The 25,613-nt window shown below is 35.8% G+C and overlaps 3 protein-coding genes across 7 annotated transcripts in view; 2 read left to right on the top strand and 1 right to left on the bottom strand.

The window, feature by feature from the left end:
* Window positions 1-8,892, top strand: part of adcy2b (adenylate cyclase 2b (brain)) — a 62,713-nt gene extending 53,821 nt beyond the window's left edge. The window contains exons 17-25 of the mRNA XM_056741959.1: window positions 1,748-1,864; window positions 3,390-3,571; window positions 4,094-4,178; window positions 5,519-5,677; window positions 6,147-6,293; window positions 7,708-7,815; window positions 7,890-8,004; window positions 8,224-8,348; window positions 8,438-8,892. Of these exons, the coding sequence (XP_056597937.1) occupies window positions 1,748-1,864; window positions 3,390-3,571; window positions 4,094-4,178; window positions 5,519-5,677; window positions 6,147-6,293; window positions 7,708-7,815; window positions 7,890-8,004; window positions 8,224-8,348; window positions 8,438-8,590 (1,191 nt within the window). The 3' untranslated portion in view covers window positions 8,591-8,892. The remainder of the gene's footprint in view (window positions 1-1,747; window positions 1,865-3,389; window positions 3,572-4,093; window positions 4,179-5,518; window positions 5,678-6,146; window positions 6,294-7,707; window positions 7,816-7,889; window positions 8,005-8,223; window positions 8,349-8,437) is intronic.
* Window positions 8,893-8,986: 94 nt separating this feature from the next.
* On the bottom strand, window positions 8,987-11,451 carry cfap90 (cilia and flagella associated protein 90). Of its 2 annotated transcripts, XM_056741977.1 has the most exons (4): window positions 11,034-11,074; window positions 10,921-10,964; window positions 9,312-9,428; window positions 8,987-9,221 (listed from the first exon to the last, which is right to left on the bottom strand). In XM_056741977.1, exons 1-4 carry the CDS (start codon window positions 11,041-11,043, stop codon window positions 9,045-9,047), a joined length of 348 nt encoding a protein of 115 aa, XP_056597955.1. In that variant the 5' UTR covers window positions 11,044-11,074; the 3' UTR covers window positions 8,987-9,044. The 2 variants fall into 2 exon arrangements, with proteins under 2 accessions (XP_056597955.1, XP_056597954.1); XM_056741976.1 differs by lacking the exons at window positions 10,921-10,964; window positions 11,034-11,074 and adding an exon at window positions 11,118-11,451.
* Window positions 11,452-12,842: 1,391 nt separating this feature from the next.
* On the top strand, window positions 12,843-25,040 carry si:ch211-152p11.4 (regulator of G-protein signaling 1). 4 transcript variants are annotated; one of them, XM_056741972.1, is made up of 6 exons: window positions 12,843-13,459; window positions 14,254-14,740; window positions 17,252-17,313; window positions 17,480-17,610; window positions 20,280-20,446; window positions 23,914-25,040. In XM_056741972.1, the coding sequence occupies exons 1-6, from the start codon at window positions 13,449-13,451 to the stop codon at window positions 24,082-24,084; spliced, it is 1,029 nt and encodes a 342-aa protein (XP_056597950.1). In that variant the 5' UTR covers window positions 12,843-13,448; the 3' UTR covers window positions 24,085-25,040. The 4 variants fall into 4 exon arrangements, with proteins under 4 accessions (XP_056597950.1, XP_056597953.1, XP_056597952.1 ...); XM_056741975.1 differs by having other exon boundaries at window positions 12,845-13,459; window positions 14,203-14,740; XM_056741974.1 differs by having other exon boundaries at window positions 12,845-13,503.
* The last annotated feature ends 573 nt before the right edge of the window (window positions 25,041-25,613 follow it).

Below are 25,613 nucleotides of genomic sequence, written 5' to 3'. Positions count from 1 at the left end.
TCCCAATAGTTAGGCATTACCAAAAATGGGCGTTTAAAATATTTTTATTTAAAATTTAAAATAGACGTTATAATACTTTTGTGTCATTTAAAACAGCATTATGTCAAAGAGCAGTGACCACATTATTTCACAGGGACCGCAAGGGCATGAGTTTTTAACCTTGACTGTAAAAACAACTTGTTTCTCTCTAAACAAGAGACTTGTTTAGAACTTTAGAACTTGTTTCTCTCTTGGCAGCCATTTGAGTCACAAGAGACCAAGTTCTGTTTACTTGAATAGAGGAAGATGTCTCATAATTTGCTGACTAAGGTTACCATATAAGAATATATTTCATTTATTGCTCATCCTCATGTCATTCCAAACCTGTAGGATTTTTTTCTCAAGGGTTAAAAGAACAACGCATCATCTGGGTAGTAGGTATCTGTTTTAGTGTGGATTATGACATGATATCTCAAAAAGCTCTTAGTTTCTGCGAGAGAGTAGAAATCTCCCATTCTCTTACATATTTCAGCCCGAGGATCCCAAATAAAGGTTAATGTTATTAAAAGTCAATGTTAATTGGTTTTACACATTAATTGGACGTGAACCAATATTAGATTTTCGTCTTCTGTGTGTGTGCTAGTTTAAATAATTATGACCTTTTAGCAGTCCCAACAGCACATGGCCTGGTTCTGTCTTGGTTTGTAGGTCAATAAGTAAATGTGGAGCCCAAAGCAATCCCTATCAAGTTAAATTGGCCCCAATTATGTTATTCGGACATTGTTAATGTGGGAATTTTATTTGCCATTCACACAGGGTCAAGATAAAAAACGTTGCTAACACTTTAGATTGCTGCCTGCAATGTACTGCATAATTAAACAGACTTTACGGTGTAACTAATTGTAACAATAATGTACCTCTACAGTACATATATCTAGGTTAAGAGGAACAATATGCAAAGTTTGGGGCATAATGGGGTAAGATTAAGGAAAACAACCAATCCTAAAATCAATCAAATAATAATTAATCATAGAGTCAAAACGTGTAGTTGACAGACAGACAGCCGGCCCAGACGAGATATGGAATGTTTGCTTCATTCGTGCTGTTCTGATTTGCAGAAACTCAAGACATCATATACCCAAATTCCATGTTTGCATTAAAAACAAAATAAGAACCCATGGTTAATTCATTTCCACATTCGCTTATATTTAAGGGCACATTGTGATTTTACAAAACTGCAGTGTATGCTCATGCAAAGATTGTTGTCTAGCATATGCTCTGCATACCACATAACATTGAAACAGTTAACCCTTAGTTTTAAAATAAAGTATAAATATTTTTTTACAACTTTATTTCCTGAACTTTGCAAATTGTTCCCCTTTACCTACAGATATGTACTGTAGAGGTACATTATTGATACAATCGGTTAAGCTGTAAATTCTGTTTAATAATGCGGCACATTGCGGGCCATAATATAAACCATTACCAAAACTTTAATGAAACCATTCAATTACTGGAAAGCAACTGTTTCCAAAGCATCAGCCAAATTTGTGGATTACATTCTTTTCTGCTTTTTCCATCTGCTTCTAATCTACTAATTGCTTTGTGTAACTATATTTTTGTGCATTTTATTTAAAAAAAAACATGTCATAACATATTTCTGTGAAACATATTAATTAGAAAATGGAACAGATGTATTTAGCAGAGATTGAGTGTCTTTTCTGTTTTAATACTCTAGATTTTGTTTTTCTCCATCTGTTGTGTTAAGTTCTTCTTGGGCGATGACAGAATGATGCTTTCAGCTCCAGTGAACGTATCCAACAGCAGCACGGACGGTCCACATAGAGAAATCGCAAACTGCCCAAACAACCAGTTCTACTTGCCGGTGAGTTGCATTAAATTTGTTATGTTTTCAGCAATGAAACCTTTGAAAGTCAGCTTTTTAGAAAATATAAAAAAAGCTTTAAATGGGTTGCAAGAAGTGCTTGTGGGGTTCAAAAGCAGCACCAAACTGAATTTCATAATAAACGACTGTTTTCCAGAAGGTTTCCATTGGTCAACCCCAAACTTATGCCGAACCGATGCTGTGTTTGGCTGGTAGATGACTGAAACAAAGATAATAAACCCACAGTACAAATGGCCTATTCTCTGCATATTGAGCGAATTGCTTTTCACAATTTCGTAGCAGTGCTGTGAGAGCAATGTCAGGCTTATATATGCTCTCTGCAGAAAACAAGAGCCTGGAGAAAAACAACACTAAAGGAGTGTTCTTAGAATTGCCCAGAAGTCACAAACCACACAGTGTTCAAGTATGTTCAAGTATGGACATTTCTTAGAAACATCAATTTCGCAATATGTCATGGACCCCCGTGCCTTTTATGAAAATATAAGCGACGTTGTGTTGTGTTATTTTAGTTCAGATAGCTCAATAGGGTGCAATGAATTATTTAAAGAGTACATAACTAGGGATTTTTAAGGTCCTGCTTGTCCAACAACAAGTTTATGTACATACAATAGAAGGTGTAAAAACACTATTATTTCATTATAATAGGCAGTTTTTCTTATCTTACTTCTTGACTTAGTCTCAAATGATTAGTTCGGCAATTCATGTGTCTAATCCCCTCCTTTTTGCCAGCCTAGACTGATGTGATTGGTCAGATGGTCTAGTCTGATGTGATTGGTATAATAACAGTGTAATTCGTTCACCTTCGGATTTAAAACTTGGCAGACTGCTTACTTTCAAACATGTCAATTTTATGATCTCGTGTTATGTACTCTTAAAAAGGCCTTGGATGTAGTGTCGTACCATTTTGTATAACCTCTAGGTTCTAAAAATATTACTCAATAACGCGTTTGTCATTATAAACTAACCATTACATTTACATTTAGTCATTTGGCAGACGCTTTTATCCAAAGCGACTTTCAGTGCACTTATTACAGGGACAATCTCCCTGGAGCAACATGGAGTAAAGTGTCTTGCTCAAGGACACACTGGTGGTAGCTGCTGGGATCGAACCAGCAACCTTTGATTTACCAGTTCAGTGGTTTAACCCACTAGACCACCATCTCCACTAATAACCATCCATCAAGAATTAAACAAACATACTGTATTTTATGTATTTTAAAGCGGCACTCCATAACTTTTGCCTCTCTATCGCCATCGCTTTTTGAAACATAAAACTTCAGGTGACTTTACCTTCGTGTGGATGGCGTCAAACTCAAACATTTTTCACAAAACCGTACCCGGCAGCTCAAATAATAAATCATTTATAAGCTCACCTATATTGCAAATCAGGTATTTTGATGTACTTGTTTAATAACCGATTTGTATTTATTTTACAGTGAATTTATTTGAGGATTTTATGAAGGGCATTTCTTAGTTGTGTACAAGTCTGTCTTTGCCTCAACAGTACTTCATCTACAGCTGCATTCTGGGATTGATCTCATGCTCGGTGTTCCTGAGGATAAACTACGAGCTAAAGATGATAATCATGCTTGCTGCTGTAGTTGGATATAATGTCATCATTCTCCAGACTCATGCATCAGTACTGGATCATTACAGCATGGATCTTTACCACCAAACCCAGCAACGGTATTTATCTTCACATACACACATTCTTATACACAAATACATGATGGATGGCAAATTGTGAGTGTAATCTTTCCAAAAGGCATAAAAGATCTCTTAGCATTTTTCTTTTGGAACAATGAGTGACATACTGGAGGCTTAAAATCTTACCATTTATTTCATTTCTGCAATTATTTCCCCTCATCTCTTTTTTTTGGATTTGTTTCATTATTCTACGTTTGATCATTATAATGCTCCACCATAGAAGTCCGAATAACACTTGCAATATTCTTGTTGAAAAATAATATTAAATATATATAAATGAAAAAACAAACTTTAAAAAAGGTTTTTTGTTTTAACTTAAACAATTAAGTTACCCGGTTGTCTTAAATTTTTGTTAATTCAAATTAAAAATATTAGTTAACATAAAAACTCATCAAAGTCATGTAATAACTATTTTACATTGAATTCGATTCAAATTTTGAGGCAGCCAGTTAACTTAATTTTTTAAGTTGAAACAACAAAGACATTTCTGTTTGTTTTCAGACCAGGAGTTCTTAAAGATTTGAAGACCATGGGCTCTGTTTCATTGTTCATTTTCTTCATCACGTTGCTTGTGTTGGCGAGGCAGGTGAGTCTCTTCCAAACACCCAAAGTGCCTCTAAATGCTGTGTATTGACTCTATTGACTTCTCTCATATGTTTTCACTGTAAAAATCGTAAATTAGGCTAAACATGTTTCTAACAAAGATTATAACAAGCAATATTGCAAGAGTTTGAAAGTTCCCATGATGCATTACAGCATGTTCAATTCTGTGTTTCTTCTTCGTTTTTCTTTTAAAGATAAGTGATTTAGTTCTTGCTGTCTGAATTTACGCTTTGATATCGTTGTTACTGTTTGAGTTTAGAGTTCTTTTAATGAATAATGTTTTTTTGACTGTTACCATGGTTGAGATTTGTGTGTTCAATGTTGACATGTACGTGCATGACACAACAGTTCATAAACACAAACAGTTTTAACAGTTATTTGATCAAAGTTTGGGTCTGCTTGAGACAAAAACATGTGTTTAGGGTAATATTTAACAGTACTGAAATATTTCATTTATACCAAATTTACATTTTGCATCCACACAACAGAAATATATGAATTGTCTGAACAACAGTAATTGATGTGACAATAATATCTTTATTAGCATTACATAAACAAACAAATTTAAGTTGGCTAAACAAAGTATCATTACTTTGAAGAATTGAATTATATTCGTTGAGTCAACACAAAAGTCTTCTTGCATCAGGTTGCCGTTGACTCTGTTTTTTTTTTACATATGCTTTTCGATAATCTGATTTAATAAATGCATCCTCTGGGTGTGTGAATATCTGAATGTAATTTGAAATGTTTACTCAAATGGTTTATTACATAACACTATAAGAAAGCAAATCTAGTACAAAACATTGAGGATTGCATGTTTTCCAACCTTTAAGAAACGCTTTCACAGTCTCAGCAGGTCGTTGTGGGTCAGACGTTCTGTTCTTGCGTTCAAGGGACTGTTTGTCCTCAGCTAATACACTTGTCTGAATTATGTATTTGAAATGCACAGCTAATACATTCTTGAAGAAGATGATAAGTTACCTAAGGACAGATGTTTATCCAAAGTAATGAGAGACAATAAGAAGAGTTATGAATGACTCTCAATATACTTAGGTAATACCTTCCAAGGTGTCAATATCACAGATATGGAAAATCTGTCTGCTTAAAAGTCTTTTCCGCGTTGAATGCACGCTCAAACACAATGGTTTCACAGAGAGAAAATTGAAGCAATTTTTCATAATGACAGCCCTTTGTACTAGAACAATCCCTAAATATATATGAACTGTCCTTATTTGCATTTAATTCTGCTTTCTTTTTCATCTTAAAAGCCACATGAGGTGATCAAATGTGTACCATCTCTTTACTTCTGTCCTCTTGTAACAGAATGAATATTACTGTAGGTTAGACTTCCTCTGGAGGAACAAGTTTAAGAGGGAGTGCGAGGAGATCGAGACCATGGAGAACCTGAACCGGGTGCTTCTGGAGAATGTCCTTCCTGCTCATGTGGCTGAACATTTCCTGGGTCGTAACTGGAAGAATGAGGTGAGACTCTCAATCCATAGACCATGCCAGTCTGTTCATTTTTAATAAACGATAAACTGATGAATTTATTTAATTATTCGTTATCATTGCATACACGTTGACTGGAGAAGCAGCTAATGGTTGGAAAATTGACACGATTATTACAGACTGTACATATTTCAGGGACATGACTGGCACCCTCATAATGTTATTATGCAATATAATTCAATATTAATTCAACTTTTATTCACTTTAATCATATTCATACAAGGCCGTGTCTGGCCTTTTTTTCCATTTTTTTCCAAAAATGTCCATCTTGAAATTACAATAATTAAAAATGAAATACTTACTAAATACTAATTTGTATTATATATTACAACAATTATCCATCCATTTAATCACAGATAAATATAAACATTTTGCATGCAATGAACTATGATTATATATCTGCCAATGGCGAATATGTGATTATTATATTTATTTTCGACAGGACCTCTACCACCAGTCGTATGATCTGGTGTGCGTCATGTTCGCCTCTATCCCAGACTTCAAGGAATTTTACACAGAATCAGATGTCAATAAGGAGGGACTGGAGTGTCTGAGGCTCCTCAATGAGATCATAGCAGATTTTGATGAGGTACAAAATAACAAACACCTTAATAATCATATTATGTAAATGTTGATTTCATAACAACGCTACAGTAAGATGAAACTTTCTTAGTCTGAAGGTGCACACAAAATACAAATACCACAATCAGTGGTTGGCAGCAATGTAGTTTTTAGTATATTAACCATTTTGAGCCAACACATGAAAACGAATGTTGGAACTAAAATGGCGGTAACTCATGAATTTTTTGGAATACACAATAAATAAATAAAAGTTTTTTTTCATTAAAAAATACATTAAAAAAATACAGGTCGCAAAAGGATAACAAAAAATCTAAGCACACTCTTTATAAAAAAAGAATCAATTACTCTCCCTACATAAATAAAAAAAAAAACACCAAATAAATCTGTTTTCTACAGTCTTAGACCTATCAAATGATATATAGTTTGTCAAGATTAGATTATAAATTACATGCACAATATTGACACAAATTAAGGTGTCCCGTATACGGAACGGGTGACAGTAAACAGCCTACAGGTCAATATGAAATCCAAATGGACCCTATTATTTAGTACTTATAGTGTTAGTGCACATTATTAGATTTGTGGTGAACAATTTATCCATACATGGCAATCCACAAAAAAATATTTTGTAAATATCAAAAAAAGGAATTCCATAAACAATGGGTGGAATAATCCTGTAGAAAAACAAGCCACACACTCTTTTCTTGCCATTCATTATTCAGTTACACTTACTGTATTGACGTCACAATAATGGAGTCGGTCACGTATTTGAAATGTTTAATTTTAGTTAGTGACATCATACACTGTTGTACCATATTTGTTGAAGGGTTTGAAGTATTCCATGCTCATCCCAAAATGTTCATTGTTTTCTTCCTCGTATGTCATTCCAAACCTGTATGACTTTCTTTCTTCTGCAGAACACAAAAGAAAAAATTTTGAAGAACGCTGGCAGCCAAACAACATTGGCCCCCATTGACTTCCATTGTATGGACTCCACACAGACATTTCTTAAAATATCTTCTTTTGTGTTCCACAGATACTCGTGTTTTAAATGACACGAGGTTGAATAAATAACGACATCACTTTTTTGTTAACTATTCCTTTAAAGTCCAATGTGACCTTTTGACATCTGGCATACTGAGAGATTAACATTTGCTGTTGCCTAAAGAAAGTCTGTGCAAGTCCTGTTTATTCAAAACGAATTTTACAGCAAATACTGTGCATTGATATTCAAATACAGTAAAAGTTTCTTAAAAAATTGCAGCTGTCACTATAGACGGTGGTCTTGGAAAGGGGTTTTTCAAACAGTTGTGATGTTTAACTGACTTATGTTAAAGCCGTCAGATACATATTGTAATACAATTATTATTCCTGCTCTCGGTTTGACAGTAAACTCAAAATAATACTTTTATACCTGACAGCTGCTGTCAAAACCCAAATTCAGTGGCGTTGAGAAGATCAAAACCATTGGCAGCACATACATGGCTGCCACAGGGCTAAATGTGACCCTCGGACCAGAACACGCACAGGTAAATTATAACTTTTTTATAATAACTGATGAATTAATTGCAAGTGCCTAAGAAGCTTGTTCTTTATTCCAAAGGACCATGACCGGCAGTATATGCACATCGGAACAATGGTGGAGTTTGCATTTGCTTTGGTGGGAAAGCTTGACGTCATCAACAAGCACTCCTTTAATGACTTCAGACTGCGAGTGGGTAAGCAGAGCCTATAAGTGCATTTCCATTACGTTAACATTTATGCATTGGCAGACCATTTTATCCAAGGCGAAGTGCCAATGATGAACCAAGCCCATGATCTTGGCATTGCCAAACATGCAACGTTGAGCTACAGGAACTCCCTTCCAGTAATGCTGTTATTGATCTGTGGGTGAATACGTTCATGAAGTTTTCAATGTTTCCGGCCTCTCTCATCAGGAATAAACCACGGGCCATTAATCGCGGGCGTGATCGGAGCACAGAAACCACAGTATGACATTTGGGGAAACACAGTAAACGTGGCCAGTCGAATGGAAAGCACCGGGGTACTGGGGAAGATCCAGGTAGATCCTTTCTGACCTACTTGTCATGTGGTTTGGGTTAAATTATTGATGAGCATCTCTGGATCTAATAATCTGTGTTGCTTCTCCAGGTCACAGAGGAGACGAGTCGGATCCTGAAGACGTTGGGTTACATGTGTTCCTGTCGAGGGATCATCAACGTTAAAGGAAAGGGGGAACTCAAGACCTTCTTCGTTCACACTGAGATGACCAGATCTTTATCACAGGGGAATGTAATGCCTTGAATCTCAGTAACACAAAAACACCCAAGAATCGTTGACATCAAACAGCGATTAAATACAGTTGTACAGTACGTGTACGTTGTACACCACTCAAACCCAAAGTAGGACTAATATAGAGCTGTTTGGACCATATACAGAAGATGTTTTTGCATTGCTTTATAAGTAATGAATGGCTGTGTAACTGATCATAACTGTGTTTCGCTCAATCCATTATTTAAATTCTTTTTGTAAAATAAAGGAATATTAACAAAGGTGGCCATGTTTTGATGCTATCATTTTGGTATCCATTAAAATTTCTATATAAATGTCTGAGTGTCTTTTTTTCTCAATCTGTGAAAGCGGTCAAACCACACAGCACTACATTTTACGAAAATATAAACAAAAACTCAACTAAATAGATGTATATACACACATTCTGTTTATTCATATTTTTTTATCGCCACTAAACCAGTGCACATCAGACAGGTGTCACGGATCCAAAGCCCTCCTCCACTGTCCAGGTGATTCCATTTTTGCTGTAGAAGTCCGAGCGAATGTGAGCGACGCGACCAAATGTCTTTCCCAAGTCATGTTGTGATGGTGTAAACCGTCCATACACAGAAGAAGACAGAACAGGAACTGGTCTGCTTGACTCCTAACAAATACACAGGGATCCATTCTTTACTGCATCTTCGCTGCATTTTGTTTATCTACAAAGGCAACACATTATGAATTGGAAACTCACCTCGCTGAAGATGTCTAGACCGCGGGCTTTAGCATGTGTCCGGTCATCTCTGTGGAGTTTGTTATCGTAACCTTCAGTGGTTTGATTTATGCAGTCATACAAAGACATTTCTGAAGCCTATTGTGAAAGAAAACTCTATATCAGTTTGTGTATGTTAGAATTTGTTTGATTTTATATTTCTTATTTAATTTGTGTTGCTGGGTGTCATTGTGAGGCCAATGTATAGACTGTTTCAGGGACAAAACCATAAATGTGAAAGTGACCTATTCCTTTTAACCCATCCAGTGAGTAGTGAACACACCCACAGCAAGTGGTGAACACACGTACACCCAGAGAAGTGGGCAGCTATCACTGCAGCGCCCGGAGAGCAAGTAGGGGTAAGGTGCCTTGCTCAAGGGCACCTCAATAGTCACCCGCTGGTCCTGAGGATCGAACTGGCAACCTACTGGTCACAAGTCCGACTCTCTAACCATTAGGCCACGATTGTAAACAAACGTTACGTGGCCCAAACTTAACTTCTGGTAGACCTCTGCAAAGAGTAAATAACTGTTGATTAGGTTGAAATAAATGTATTGCTGTTAATATACAATAAAATAATACATATTAATATCAATATAAATAAAATATCAAATAAATTGTTGTATTAGTAGCCACCAGAGCCATTGAGAGAGAGTTCTGCCAACGGAAGTCCAAAACGCTGGAGCGTCACGTGATTCATGGAGCCTTCAGATAGTTGCAGGAAGTTATGTTTTCTCTTTAAATGCTTGTCAACCGTATGCGTCATCAATGTTCTCAAATTTCAGTAATAAAAGCATTATAAAATGTAAATTTAACATCGCTCAGGACGTATAAACATTGTAGTCATTCTTACCTTGAAATATAACGACTACCTTTATAAAATAAAACCTGAAATCATAAACCTTGATGAAGTATGCGGTCGACAAATGCGACTCGCGGAAGAGGCATCCCAATCCTGGCAAGGTCCTCATATGGTCACCTAGATTAGTCGCAGCTCATTGCGTTACTAACTTCCGGGAACTATTGATAAACTATTCCATTGGAGTCAACTGAGAAGACGCGACTCTCTCTCCAATGGCTCTGGTAGCCACTAGCCAGACCGATGACCAAACGCAGACTGGAAGTTGAGATCGTTTTTACATCGGTATTTTGACTAATTTCTGCGAGGAGACACGCTGTTCCAAATCACGCTTAAATGGTTTAAAGTTCCCATGAACCCGAAATCATCTCATTCCGTATTTTTTCTGAGTGAAATGGAATTTCTAATGAGAAAAATAGTGGGCGTGGCTTTCACTGCGATTTGATTGGATGCATAAAAACAGCCGTTGCATTTTTAGATGGAATTCCAGTAGACTGACAGTTGAAGTGGAGTCGTTTACGGACGCTCCGCCCAAGGACGGGCCTAAGATACGTCAATTATGATGCATAACTTTAGTCATTACAGAACGGAAGTTACGTACATTTAAATGTTTTAACTAAAGATCATGAGGGTAAGCTATTTTTAAAAAGAGAATAACCCACATTGATAAACTATTTACAATAAACGCTGCCATATTTCAGGAGAAATAGGCATTGTCATTTTTAATATCACCTGGACTTTAACTTCGGGCCAGGCGCGTGCGTCCGATGATATAACTGAAAGATAACCATAGTTATTTATTGATATTTTACATGGAAATGTAAGGAGAATTTAAATAGTGCTACCGTGATACATGACCAAAAACACAGCATTACTGTTGGGCACTGTTTTTGTTTGAACTTTGTAAAAGCTGCCAAGTTTGATCTTACCTTCGGGGTGTTGTTTAAATATCGCATTTCTTTGGTTTCTGTCCGTCTTGGTGGTATAAAGCTGAAGACAGACAGAGTAGAAAGAGGTCTGTACTTCGCTTCGAATGACGCGTCCATTACAATTCACGCTTTGATCGCACGAGAGGATCAAGTTTGACGGCGCAGTTTAGCGTCTACGGTTGCTAGGATACAAGAGTCTACTGCGCATGGAATTGGTAATGAAATCGATGAATGATTGACATTTGGATCTAAAGTAAATTCTTCAAGAAGGATGCATTGGCTTTTATCCTTTACTTCAAGCAGTTTAGAAAATGCTTCGTTGAATATAGAAATGCATCATCACCGAGCCTCCAAACTATACATGACATTTGACGATCTAACTTCACAATGGGCTAAAATAAATAATTTAAACTCTGCCAGGTAGGTATCTGGTCCGGTCACTGACCAATAAAGCACAAATGCAGGCTTTGTGTCTTCATAAAATCACATAAAAACATTATTCTGTTCTTTTTAATGTTTATATTGCCTGATCTCCATTCACTTTCATTTTCACAACTTTGGTTCATGATATATAACTAACATTTTAAATGATTAGTTGTAAATTAAATAGATTGCAAGAAAATATATGTAGGGCCCAAGGGCACCAGCTAAGGAGTATCAGATGTAATGTCTTTCAACGTAAATAGGAAAAATATACTAATTGTTGTCATTAGTAGTAGTATTGTAGTACTAGTGACATTAGTATTTAAGAATGTAAACAACCAAATCAATTAAAAAACTCGTAAACCAAAGTTCTTTGAGTGCTTCAAAGCTTGTTTATAATGCATTCTTTGAAAAAGACTTGTGGCTTAAAGCCACAAAGGTAAGGATGCCAAGAGTCAGATGAAGAACGGTTGCTGTTGTTTTAACTAGTCTTGGGACTTTGTGGAATGACATGCAAACACTGCACCTTTAAACACAGACAGAGAGGCCCAAAGGCGTGCAGAACCTCAACGTCTTTTAATACAGTTTGAATGGGCTTGTAAATTTGTCAATATTTGGCCAAATTAAGGATTCTCGTTGTCTATAAATTATAGCTCTAAAAACACATGTTGGGTAACATCGCCCTCTACCGAACGAGCTTGAGACGCACACCAATGCGCCAAAATAAAAGTCCCACAAATTAAGGTAAAAGAGGTATTATTAATTAGTGGCACATTTTACACAAATGTATTTATATTTAATTACGTTCCATGGTTTTGTACATAAATAATGATGTACATAACCATACCTCCGCACACAACATTATCCATTTGCACAAGTGTACATACCATCTGTAAATATGCACAATTAAACAACATATCACACTGTACAACGTCTCCTATACATTGTTATTCCCATTTTCCTTTATTTTATACATGCAATTTTTTAGCACTATTAATCTTTGTTATAATTTGTCTTGTCATTGTGTTAAATGTGTGTACTACCAAAGAAAATTCCTTATGTGTGCAAGCAAACTTGCCAATAAAGCTCTTCTGATTCTGATGCTGATTCTAAATCACAAGAATCAAACAATAACCTCAACATTTAAACACAAAATGCTCTAAATGTGTAAGGGAGTTAAAAATGTCTCAATGAATTGCTACTATATGGTCATTCCCTGAGCTAACTATTGTGTTACTTCATTTTATTTTGTAACTTAAGGGTCTATACTTACTTACATCTACCTTTAAACACCTTCTGTAATAATTAAGTATTGAACATAAACAAATAAGACTCTTTCCAGAATCACAAAACAACAAAAAAATAGTTGTCAATGACACCATACCTGTCAGCCCCCTTTTATAAGGTATTTGTGCCAGCTCCAAACAATAAAAAATATTTATAATGGTTTAAAGTAAACACAATTGTCCAACTAGTTTTATAGAAAACAAAACCTTTATCTGCTAGACCACCTTTGAGCAGTATTAAATTCAACTTTAAGCTTTCCTTGTTCTTGTTTTGTTTACTTCTCCGTATTGCTGCAGTCCTGTAACTGTGATATTTTGGGCGATTTCTACAGTTACCACCTTGATCCCACAAACGCATTCCGTGTCACTATCTGTCACTCGTGTAGTATGGAGGGCAAGTTCAGACTGAACTATGGGTGTGACAAAAGAAAATAGGCGTTGCTTATGTCATTCAAGACAAGAGTAAAATGAAAATAGGGGACAGGAAAGGCATGATTTTTGACGGACACGCGAAGACTCCGTACACTTGACTTTACTGCTGGAGAGGATCTAATCGCCTGTAAATACTCAATGTGAATACTGACTCCTCAAAACACGCTAAACGGCTCCGAGGCGTTCGGCTATGAGAGCTGTGTAAGGATCTGTCATAACTAGACGAGCACAGGATTTATCATAAGGTACATTTATGTGACATATGTGAGATGTCAGATTTGTTGTTTGCGAAGCGCGACGCGACGAAGCGAAACTCTAACTTACTATTGAAATAACGAACCATTCGCGCACGTTGCCATGTAGACCGCTCGGTTTATTTGATGCATTTGTTTGTTTATTGAAATCGTAACGTCAGTGGTTTGTCGCGTCGCGTTGTCGCTAGCTGTGCGTAACTGTGAGACGTCTTGAAATTAATTGAGCTTGGATAACCAAACTAAATGTTCTGAGCTGTTGGTTATATTTTAACTTTCATAACATGAAGCGTTCACAGGCAAACAATGTTACGCCTAAAGCAAAACTTTGGAGATACGTAACGAGATGTTTGCGTCAAGCTGTTTTCTTTCGCAAATTCTCCCCTTAGGAATAAATAACCGTTAACGATAGTAACCATAGTACCAACCTAGCAAAACCGCAAAAAAAATCATTTCCCGGGTGGAATGACTGCTTCTGCAATAAAGCAAATTTATAAAAAAAAAAAACTATGATGTTGCATCATGGTGCACAGTAAATTAATAGTACCCGTTTTATTAACTCATATGAGAATGATACACAGGAAGCATCATTCAGCAGATAGATAGATAGATAGATAGATAGATAGATAGATAGTTTGTACAGTTTGTATAATTGTGTCATTCTCTCTTTCTCACTGATCTCCATCTCTTCAGGCCTTTTGTATTATTTCTATCTTTCCATTCTTTACTCTTTTAATTCTGCAGGATGCTGCGAAGGTTTAATTCAGAGGGTGCGCTGTTGGATCTCGACTACTCACCTCGGCGACAAGGGGATGAAGATGGTACCCGGGACATGTCAGAGGATGAGATGGATTGCGCTCCAGCATCCTATCCTTGCACCCCAGATGCGAACTCAGCGAGTGCTGGCAAAAATACGAAAGGACTACTCGACAGAGTTCAAAGCACTAGTGTGGAAAACCTCATCGGTTCGGAAAAGGACTTTGATTTCTTAAAAGTCAAAAACTTAAATGATAGCTTCAAAGCTTACAGTGACAGCCAGCTTGCCCCAAACACCAAAGGCAGCTTTGATAGAGTGGAAAAATGTGGCAACCATTCCCACTTGCTAACATCCACGCTCAAGCCATACGCCAGCCATACGCCTGTCTCCCCGAGACCATCCCATTATCACAGGCAACAAGCTCGGGCCAAGTTAGCAGCTGCGAAATTACACATTAAAAGTTTGTTTGGACAGGTAAGAGTTGATACGATTTTCTTCTTCACTTCTTGCTTCAGTTCCTTTACGCTACACAAACACTTACGCTTTATTGACATTAGGCATTTTAGAAATGAATGACCATTTTGGCCAGGTGCTGCCCTACAGGCCATTTTGCAAGACATACACAACACAGCACAAATACATCTTGGAGATGTCTGTTTGATGTCTGCAAGTTGTATTTTTCTTTATTTGCTTGCTAATCTGCAATATGTCTCCGAGACATTTCCTGTCAGATGTTTATGATTTAGAATGTACTGTATGTAAAGTATGTAAGGTGTTTTACATTTTTTGTAAGACATTTCTAAAATGTTTTAAATAGGGCTGATAACTCTAACACGTTAACGCATGCGGAACATTTTTTTCAGATTAACGCATTAAAATATTTAACGCAATTTACACAGCATCCGTTTATGTTGTCATTCTTCGTCTATCGTTACATTACATAATCAAGCTCATTCATGTAAAGGGCTTCTAAAGTCCCAGTGAAATAAAAAATGACAATGCCTATTTATTCATGAAATATTAAAGTATTTATTGTAAATAGTCTATCTATGTGGGTCATTTTCTTTTTTAAATGTGTGTGCCCTCATAATCTTCAGGTAAAATCTGAAAATTCCTGTACTGACTATCCATCTTAAATGGATGTTGTCGATGTCAGACGGCATAGGCGGAGCATCCGTTAACTCCTCCCATGTAACTATCAGTCTGTTGCCAGTTCTGTTTCAAAATGCAATGGCTGTTTTTATACATCCAATCAAATCGCAGAGAAAGACGAAAGCGACGCCCACTATTTTTCTCATTAGAAATTCCATTTCAATTGGAAAAAATACAGAGGTAAAAACGAACTCAACTTCAGTCCTCCCCCAGGTGAATCTCTGTCTGAATCTGATTTCATCAGTATTAAGTTCTCTGTCATGCTTGAATGGACAGCAACACACAAGATTATGCAGGAATGCCTGGTTTGTTTAGTATTTTCATAAACACAGATTTCTACGTGCAGATCCTTAATGAAGGCAAAGTGTTGTGAAATGCAAATGGGCGTCAGGTCTGTGTAGAGCTGGATCTCACTCCGCATTCTTAAACCTGCTGCTGTGACTCCTGTCAACTGTGATAATCGAAGAACAAAAGAAAAGAGAAAATCAATGTGTTTTGTGGCTTTAATTCGGTATTTAATTTAGAATTTATCATTAAAGACTGTAAAGTGTAAATTCAATTTCTGTATATATCCTACCTGTTTGATATGATAGCTCTTAATTATACTGTACTTCAATGTTAAATGGCTATAATTAATGTTAAAATACACAAAAAATAATCAACTTAATGGAGACATCAGTAGCAGTACTAATATCAGAATGTTTACTTTCATTCATAAAATGATGTTGTTAAAGAAATCTGTTTAATACTTAGTAACATTAATTTGGAGACGAAATGTGAAATTATTAAAACGTAAAAGTTTATTTAAAAACATAAAAGTTACCTTAATCAGATTTTTTTTATCAATTGACAGCACTAGTTTTAAGACGTTTCTAAAATATTTATCAGATGTATTTACACAGCAGATGATCTCCAGATCTTTAACAGAAATATTAAGACGTATCTGTGCTATCTAAGTCTGGTCCAGAAGCACTTTCAGTTTCATTTTTAAAACTACACATGCTTCTGGACCATTGGCAAAGTTTACACATCAAATTTAGCTGTTTTTCTTTTTTCGAATAAAAGCACAGTAACATCTATGTTTACTGATTTCAATGATTAACAATTTCAGTGAAATACATAAATGTTCAATGTGAAAAATACTTAAATGTGTCTATAGGGCTGTCTCTCCCTCCTCATTGACCCACGATTCAGCAACCGATGCAGCTTCTATATGTGTCTATGTTTATGATTGTTTTAATCTGCAGAATTTATGAATCATTGTCCAAGCATAACTTTGAATACGATCACATACAAGAGAAATAGGGAGTTATATTTGTAGTTTGTACAGTACTTGATACAAACTGTCTGTCGTGTCAGGAATACAGCTTCAGCTCCAAGAATATAGTACTTTGTCAAATTGCAGAAAATTATATGTCATGTTTGCTTTAAATTGCACAACTACGTTTTCTTTGAATTAGTTTCCTCTACACCTCTTTAACTCTTCTATCTGAGTTACGTAAAAGCGGAACCAAATTGTGAAAAGGGAACTAAATGTTCTAATGTTGTACATGGGAATCACATTGTTGAGTCAATTTTTTTCATCTTTGACGATGTTGCAAGACAACACAAGAGACTGAGAAACACACAGAAAAAAGTCCAGAAGTATTTGATATCTGGCTAATCTGACATTATCGGAATGCTTTCCATGTCGTAATGCCTGTGTGATGTTTGTTTATATCATGGAACTTTGGGGTAAACCATAACTTCCTCAATGTCTTGAATCAAGCAAGTTTCAGGTCAATGTTGTGTATTTGTGGTTTTAAACCCTTGTTTCTTTTCATTTCTTGCAAGGCTTCACCACAGTCCTCGCATTCAAATCTTACAAGTGCAGAGCACAGGGAAAACGTAAGCAGGTAATATTATATCATATATCTTAAGTTCTTACACTACAGTATGATCTCTGTCTTTCGATCCCTCTTTGCGTCATAACAAGCCCTTGTTTTGGCCCACTGTTATTGATTCCATACATTTTTTACCGGATATCTGTCACGGATCATCTAACCCTCTTGTTTCTCTCAGTGAGAAGGAGAGGCGCTCGCGAATTCCTTTCCTGAGACAGTGGAGTCAGGTGGGCCATAGTAGAGCTCGCCTCAGCAGGAAAGACATGGAACAATGGGCCATATCTCTTGATCATTTGATGGACAGCAGAGGTGAGCGCTCAGTCATTTTTTTTAAAGGGGTCATATACCGCGAATACGTGATTTTCTGTGTCTTTGGTGGGATATTGCTCATGCATGTATTAGACACGTAAAATAGCTAAAATGAAAGTGTCTCAGCAAAAGATGCATTCTAACTGAAAGCGAATGCTCAGACCCGCCTGAAACGCCTCGTGTACCCACACCCCCACAAATCCACGTCAGTTCGTGGTATACTTTGACTAAGACCGCCCAAATATATACGCAAGTAAGATGTGCGTACCTGTCAGTACAATGGCTATGGAACCTGATGTTTTAAATATGGTAAGAAGTGTTACTAGTATTCGACCAATCACTATGCACTTGTTAACTGGCCAATCATAGCACACCTCGCTTTTCAGAGCGATGAGCTTTGTAAAAAATCTGCGCGTTTCAGATAGGCGGGATACATAACATGCACGGTATGTGGAAAATACACCATTTGTAACCTTAAATCGTACATACACATTGCATTACATATAAAACAAACCATAAAATTATTTTTAGCCATGTCATATGACCCCTTTAATGTAATTGTTGTAAGTACTGTAGATTGGCCACACCTTGTTTAATATGAATATGAATATTAGTGATAATGTCAACAGTTAATGTAGGCCATTTATTGTAGAGTTTATTATGTGCTTTGTGGTTCGTGGTTTACAATGTGTTGTGGTTTTGTGGTGAAACGCATCTATTACATAATTGAATCCCAATCTCTTTCCTCTTAACGTTAAGGAACCAGTTTTGTTAATTTGTTCAACTGTAAATAATAGTGTTGTCTGACGTTTTCAGGGCTTTGTTATGCGGTTGTTAAAGTCTTCTGGGTGGTTGCTAGGTGGATACTAACTGACCAACAAAATACGATTTCTGAAAAATGTTTGAAAAACGCATAGATGGCAACAAGGTCAAAACTGTCCTCGTTCACAGACATCTGTGATAATGTCTAAAAATGCTCATTATGCATGCCAGGCAATGTCACATTGTAAAGAATAGTGCTTGTGCACGATGTGTGCTTTTGTTGTTTACGTAAAGAGTCTGTACGTGTGCAACCTGTTTGTTTAAATGAATATAGAAAATATATATTTTTGACCCAAAAATGGTTTAAAACAACACTCTTCAAAATAAGCACTCTTGAATTAAAAAGGTGCTTAAAAGGTTCTTCTCAGCGATGCCATAGAAGAATCATTTTTGGTTCCACAAAGAACCATTCAATCATCTCTTTCTTACTTTTATATAATCTGAAGAACCATTTTCGGATGTTGAAGGTTCTTTATGGAACCATAAGGTTCTTCTATGGCATCGGAGAACCTTTTAAAGCACCTTGATACAACATTTTTAAATTTCAACACAACGGTTGGGTTTGTCCATATTTGACCCAACAATGGATCGAAAACAGCCCAGGATTTTCAAATTGTATAACGTTTACAGTATAAAACAAATATAAACAACACGTACAACTTTATCAGTCAATTACATTATTTATTGCATGAGTTATATTTTTAGCGCATGCAGCTTGTGCTGTGTAAACAGTGTACTAATGATAAATACTGGACGCTGTTACGTTTGTCTTAACACCAGAAGGCATGATTCCATAGTGATAATTGTATTTCAGGTATTTAATGATTAACACATCTTGTCGTGTTTGTTTCTGAAGTGAATCTGCTCGGGCAGAGCTGTTGAGTAGAACTTACAAAGAAGTTGTGGTTTGTCCATGATGGGAATTGACATAAATCTGTTTTTTTTATTAAATTTTGTTGGGTTTTTTGTTTTTGTTCTGTCCCTTTATGGGAAGCTATTCGTCATTGTGACAGTGTCCCTCATAAAATCCAATAATACACTGGCAGTAACAGCCGAGACAGATGTTTGCTCAAACTATAACATGAAGTCACGAATTTCAGTGTCAATGTTATTTGGAAATGCCATAAAGTACATAATAGGCATTTTTCATGAGTAAGGTACATGTTTACTTTTTGAAAACAATGAAGGCTTAACTTCCATGTTTTTGAGGAAGATGTAAAATGGTTTATTCTATAATATTCATCATTTCATTCTGTCGGTTTTTGACATCTTGGTGGTCTTTTTCCATTTTATGTAACAATTGAAAATATTTGATGTTATAACTAGTGAAGATACAGTGTTATCAAAAATGTTTCCTTCATTTATTCAAAATAGACAATTTAAAAATATATATATAAATATTTTTTTAAATAGTAAGCCATTAGACCCTATTCTCATTTTAAACTTAACTGCTACTGCTATGTGCCAAATCAGTTAGCATAGCTATGCTAATCTTGCATGTGCAGGTGTTCTTCTGTATCTGCTTTTGTTGAAATGTGGGAACACAGGTTTGTTGTAACTTCAGCGCTCGCCCTTCCCCTCGCATGGTTCTCTTTTCTTTTGAGAAAATCAGAGGGAAGGCATGTGTCAGATAAACCCTAAAGATATCAAGTTCAAAAAGCTTTTTTTCAAATTTTGGTGTCTAAGTGGCATTAGTGGGTGTACATCAGCAAAACATGTTTGTGAACTTGTCACTTGAGCCTGTACACCCCTCCCATTCGTAAACATAAAAAGGTATTTTTGAAAAAAGTTGATTAAGGTTCTTTCTCTTGCATGATCTGAACCCGCTGGCCTAACCTGTCCTTTAGTGGGAGTAACAGTGTTTGAAGCATTCCTACGATCCGAGTTCAGCGATGAGAACCTGCAGTTCTACATGGCCTGTGAGCAGTACAGAAATTCGTCCAACAAATTCAGTCTGCAGAGGCGAGCGAAAGCTATTACTGAGACCTACATTCAGCCGGGTGCTCCCAGAGAGGTACAATCATCTATATGTAGCTGCTTATCTGTATGTTATTAGAAGGAATGTTTTAAAAATCCACTTTTCTTAGTTGCATGACACAAAAGAAAAGGATTTACCGTAAATAGGGACTGAGACTGTCATACTAGAACAACAACCAAACCAAAATTTATCACGTAAAATATAAAATAACTATAACACTATTCTTAGTTTACTGAAGCCATGTATAGATTTGTGTTAGGATCCGAATAAAATGTACATTAGGTACACCTGATTAATTGCTTGTTTACACAAATATCTAATAAGCCAATCACATGGCAGAAAGTCAATGCATTTAGATTTGGTGACATGGTACGGAAGATCTGTTAAAGTTCAAATCAACACAACACGGTATAGTTGGAAAGTTCACATGCAAAACCCTCTTAAAAGCCACATCAGTCAAATATGTTATTATGATTTTGTGTGAATGCTCTCCACACATAGTATATGTTACTCAAATAATTTTGCTTCAAAAGCATCTCAATACCACATTCTGACCGGTCTGAAATAATATGGTATTGCTAAAAGTAGATGTAGGAGATGAAAAATGCACATTTACTGTAAACAAATGGTCGTCTGACGGATTTGCATCTGAACTCTTCAAGTGTTGGTGCAAAAACTGCCGGTTTGAGTTTTTCAGAAACTGCTCATCTACTGGGATTTCATATCTCTTGGGTTTATCCGAGTGGTCTGAAAAAAATCCAGTGAGCAGCAGCTTTGTGGGCGAAAATTCCTTGTCAAGTCAGAAGAGATAAAAAGATAAAAAGGAGACAGTATTGACTACAAATAACCACTTGTTACAACCAAGGTACAACTTGCAATTGGCAATGTACAACCTTTGCCTCTATATCACCATCTCTGTTTAATATGGATGTAACAATATTATCGATATCGGGTTATCGCAATAGAAAAATGGTCTCAATATTACTGAAGTCACATGACTGTATGAAACAAGATCTTCTGGGCCTAAGAAAAAGAAAGTTTGAAAAATTATAGGCGTTACCTTTGTCAAGGTCCACCTGGTGTCATTATTTTGCAACAGTTATAAATAGAGGATAAAGAAAAGAGGATGCTTATGGGCTGATTCACATTTTCGACAGTGCTTGCACAACGAGGCTAAATAAAAAGAAAAGAAACATAGTAAAAATGTAGATAATAGGTTAAATATCATCATTAACAACCGTACCATGGACTTTATATCAAGGTATAATCCGTACAGTGAGATTTTCATTTTGTTAAATACCTATTTTTTAAATATTAAATGTAAATGTAATGTTATGTAAATTACTTAACGTAATTATTGTGTGGATTTCCTGTGAATTTCCTGAAAAATCGTACCCAGCAGCTCAAATTACAAATTGTTATTTTAAGCTTTCTCAATTGTGGTATGGTGTGGTGTTATATTTTATGTACTTGCTCGGTTACTAATATTTGTTAATTTTTAACCAAAAATGTTACGTATTGCAGCTTTAAAGCAGAAAACCACACAGTGTCACTTTGGTGTTCGCTGGCTAAGAACAGGAAAGTGAGAACACAGGCTCACCAAACTTTCACAGTAGAGAACTGAAAAAGCATTGTCTGATCTGATGAGTCTCTGTTACTGTGATACTTTAATATTGTGGGGCATGTTTCCCCACTGAGTTCCCATTTTCTATATACTTCGACAAGGATAAAGCCATATCAAAATGTTAGTTCTCAAACTGGTTTCTTGAACTTGACTTTAAGTTCAGTGTACTCAAATAACAACTAAATATGGACCAGTGTTGTTTGCATTTTGAAAACTGGTCTCTAGTTTTCTGATTTCAGTCATGTTCGCATAAAAAAACAAATAAGGAGCATCAAGGCACATCCAACCGGATTTGACATAATGATGTCAAACTAAACCAATCTTTTAAAAGGGTTATTCTATATGCGTATCAAGGTTTCATAAAACACATCAAATAAGATGTCATATATTTATAAAAAAATACTTCAAAGTAGTTCCTCAGAACCAGTTGTGGCTGCAACAGAGCGGTTGCCAAGCAGCACAGACGCAGCAACAGGGTGCAGTTATACTTAGGCTGTGTAATGCGGTCAGCAGTTGTAAATCGGGGTATTTTATAATGAATGCGGCTCATCCCATCAGAATCATGGACTTACTGTTTTATAAATCATTATTAGATCTTCTGTTTTGTCAATGCATGTGAAGATGCTATTTTTTGAAATAAGTATTAAGTTACAGCAGAGGCATCCAGATATTGACGAAAACTTGGAATTATGTTTCAGACATTAGGGCTATTGCAATTATGAAAATTTGGTGACGATTATGTCTTAATAGATGCGCTGAGTAGGACTAGTTTTTATAATCCCACTATTCAGGTTTATTTGTCTTTTTAAGAGCTTTGACAATAACGACAGTTAATACAAATTGTCATTATATTTTGTGTGCATTGTTTACTTTTTTTTGTTGTAAATTATCACTTGCAGTATAATATTTATACAGTTAGTAACTTAAAATATGAATGTATTTGTGAAGAAAATGTTGGGGAGTAATGGATTACATGTAACAAATTACGTAATCAGGGTGCAGAAAAACTAGTGACTGTAAGAATCAGATTACAGTTACATTTAGTTAAAAAGAGGAATACTACCGGTTTAAATTTACTACATGTTTTAATTTAAAACAATAAATAGTATTTTGGCATAATAATACTTAAAGCAACACTATAGAACTTTTGCTCATGGGTTCCGCCATGTGGTTGATAAGCACACATTTCTGTTACCATTGTCATAAATATTGTCACGGTTTAAGCTAACCTGTGGGCAGCACGATACAGTGAATTTGTTCTATCAATTCATGGAAATTTCACAGTTCTTTTGTTTTCAAAGAAGAAAATGCAAACAACATTGTGTTTGTAAGGCATAGTTTGCACTTTACAGTTTCTTTTTCAAATGTTACAACTATATAATTTCTTATGAGCATCAATTATTTTATATTTTAGACCAGATCCTTAATAAATGAAAATATTTGTTCTTAATTGACTGTATTTATATTTGTGACCTCAAAGGAATCCAAAAGTTTACATTACTTATATTACTTATATTTTTTAAGTAATTTGTTACTGTAACAGAATACATTTTAAAAGTAGCCTCTCCCAAGCCTGTTTTTAAAATATGTGAAAATTCTGTAAACCAATTACAAAGTAGCAAAAACAGAAAAGACTTTGATCACACCAAAAATACAAAGTTGATGTGACTCATGATAGAGAAATGTCAATTCCTATTATCCGAAATAATTCCAGGTTGGTCAAATAACCGTGGTTATACCAATATTTATTAATTGTGAAAACCCTTCTATCAGACATATGGCCTTTTAGTCCTGAACTGTTCATTTAATATCTGTGCTTCTTGCAAATATACATGTTTTTAAAAATGCATATACAATTCTCTTTCTTACCCACTTTAAGGTCAATCTTGACAGTAAGACGAGAGAACTGACTCTGGAGCTCTTAAAAGCGCCATCACACACCTCTCTGTCCCACGGCCAGAAGCGCATCTACTGCCTCTTGGAAATGGACTGTTACCCCCGTTTCCTTCAGTCTGAGATCTACATCACACTACTGAAGGATTCATACTAGTGCAAAACTGGGCGTAGCCAAACCAACCAGGAAGAGGTCATCCTAAAAACTCAAAAGAACTTGAGATGAGATACATGGACAGTTGAAAAAGGAGACTGGAGAGTTATTAAGTTATGTAAACTACAGAAGAATTGTTGTCGAATGAAAAGGGAAATTAATACATTTTGGAGGGACAATGTGACTGGTGTACACTTGAATGAATGATGTAAGGTCTTAAAGGGTCATGTTGTGTAGAAAGAGTTGCTTACTGTTAATGTTTTATATGAAAAGAGGTTAATTCGGGGTGTTTCTTAGTTTGATAATCAGGGAATAAATGGCATGTTGATGACAACAATGGAAAAACTTGTTCTGCAAGAATGGGCTGTTCGCTGCGGGACAGAAGCACAGATTGGGTAAACCACAGTCAAACCATTCATTGTCTCAAATGTATAGCTGTAACACTGAAAACATATTCCTAGAATTAACTGTTATCTAAATACTTTTTGTACCTAAAATGTAATACAAACTGAACTTGTTAAATGTAGATCATTTACATCAGTATCAGGTCACACAAGATCTCCGAGATCGTACTGTGACATTATAAACCCATTCAAAATATACGACGTGTTGTTTGAATAGACGATATGAACTCAAGTACTTTGATCAAGGTTAATCCTTCCCTGTTCTTACAAATGCAGATAGTTTTGGCAGATCTTTACTGTCCAGCATGTTTAACGTGTGTAAGGTTTGTGTTCTCATTGGTAAATGATGAATACAAATCGCACATTTATTGTACATGTGTATGTCAACCATATGAATCTAAGAGTGTTTATTATAATAGAATGAAAATTATGCAACGGTAGACACTGAAATCGGTCAAGAATTTGTCTCTGTGGTGTGTTTTTGTGTGGAAAAAAAGAATTTAAAGATGTCTCATTTTGAAAGTAGTATTAACTGTAATACACTGTAACTATGTCTCATGTAGTCTCTTTCTACAGAAGTTTTAAAAAAAATGTGAAAAATGTGGAAACTTGGAGGCACCACAAAAAAAAATACCTTACCACTAAACACACGTCAATGTCTGATGACAGCACGTCAAATAGATGTCTTGGTGACATACATGTTCTATTAATGTAACATTTCTGTTGATAATCGGACATTGTTTTATGAGAAATTATGTATCTATCCTCTTTTAAATGTGCTGTCACAATCGCTAGTGGTCTTGGTCAAATGTGTTCAAAACGTTTAATCTGGTTGTTGGAGTTTAATGTTTTCAACCCAAATAATTGAATAAAACACTGATAAATCTTCAATAATCTATTCTCTATAGACCGTCTCATTGGATGCACGGGTCCGGTCCGAAATTCACTGAGTCTGTGTGTGTCGATCGGTCTGGCTAGTGGCCAATAATACAACTATTTATATTTTAATCAAGTTAGTTTAATATTCATTTATATCAATATTTTATTGTATATCTATTATATTGTTTAATTATAATATTTATATAATTTTCTATGAGCAGCTTCTGCCAATCTCATATTAATCTCGAC

Source organism: Triplophysa dalaica, chromosome 25, assembly GCF_015846415.1.
Source record: "Triplophysa dalaica isolate WHDGS20190420 chromosome 25, ASM1584641v1, whole genome shotgun sequence".
Classification (NCBI taxonomy): Eukaryota; Metazoa; Chordata; class Actinopteri; order Cypriniformes; family Nemacheilidae; genus Triplophysa; species Triplophysa dalaica.
This window is presented reverse-complemented; position numbering and strand designations above follow the sequence as displayed.

What these genes read in the sequence shown, in the direction of transcription:
- cfap90 (XM_056741976.1), bottom strand. Translation starts at nt 11,234, where the DNA reads ATGGACGCGTCATTCGAAGCGAAGTACAGACCTCTTTCTACTCTGTCT. An exon ending in ATTTAAACAACACCCCGAAG is followed by an intron (nt 9,429 to 11,117) that starts GTAAGATCAAAC and finishes CTTTCACAATAG; the next exon opens with GCTTCAGAAATGTCTTTGTA. An exon ending in GTCTAGACATCTTCAGCGAG is followed by an intron (nt 9,222 to 9,311) that starts GTGAGTTTCCAA and finishes TGTATTTGTTAG; the next exon opens with GAGTCAAGCAGACCAGTTCC.
- si:ch211-152p11.4 (XM_056741972.1), top strand. An exon ending in TTAAAAGTTTGTTTGGACAG is followed by an intron (nt 14,741 to 17,251) that starts GTAAGAGTTGAT and finishes ATTTCTTGCAAG; the next exon opens with GCTTCACCACAGTCCTCGCA. An exon ending in CACAGGGAAAACGTAAGCAG is followed by an intron (nt 17,314 to 17,479) that starts GTAATATTATAT and finishes TGTTTCTCTCAG; the next exon opens with TGAGAAGGAGAGGCGCTCGC.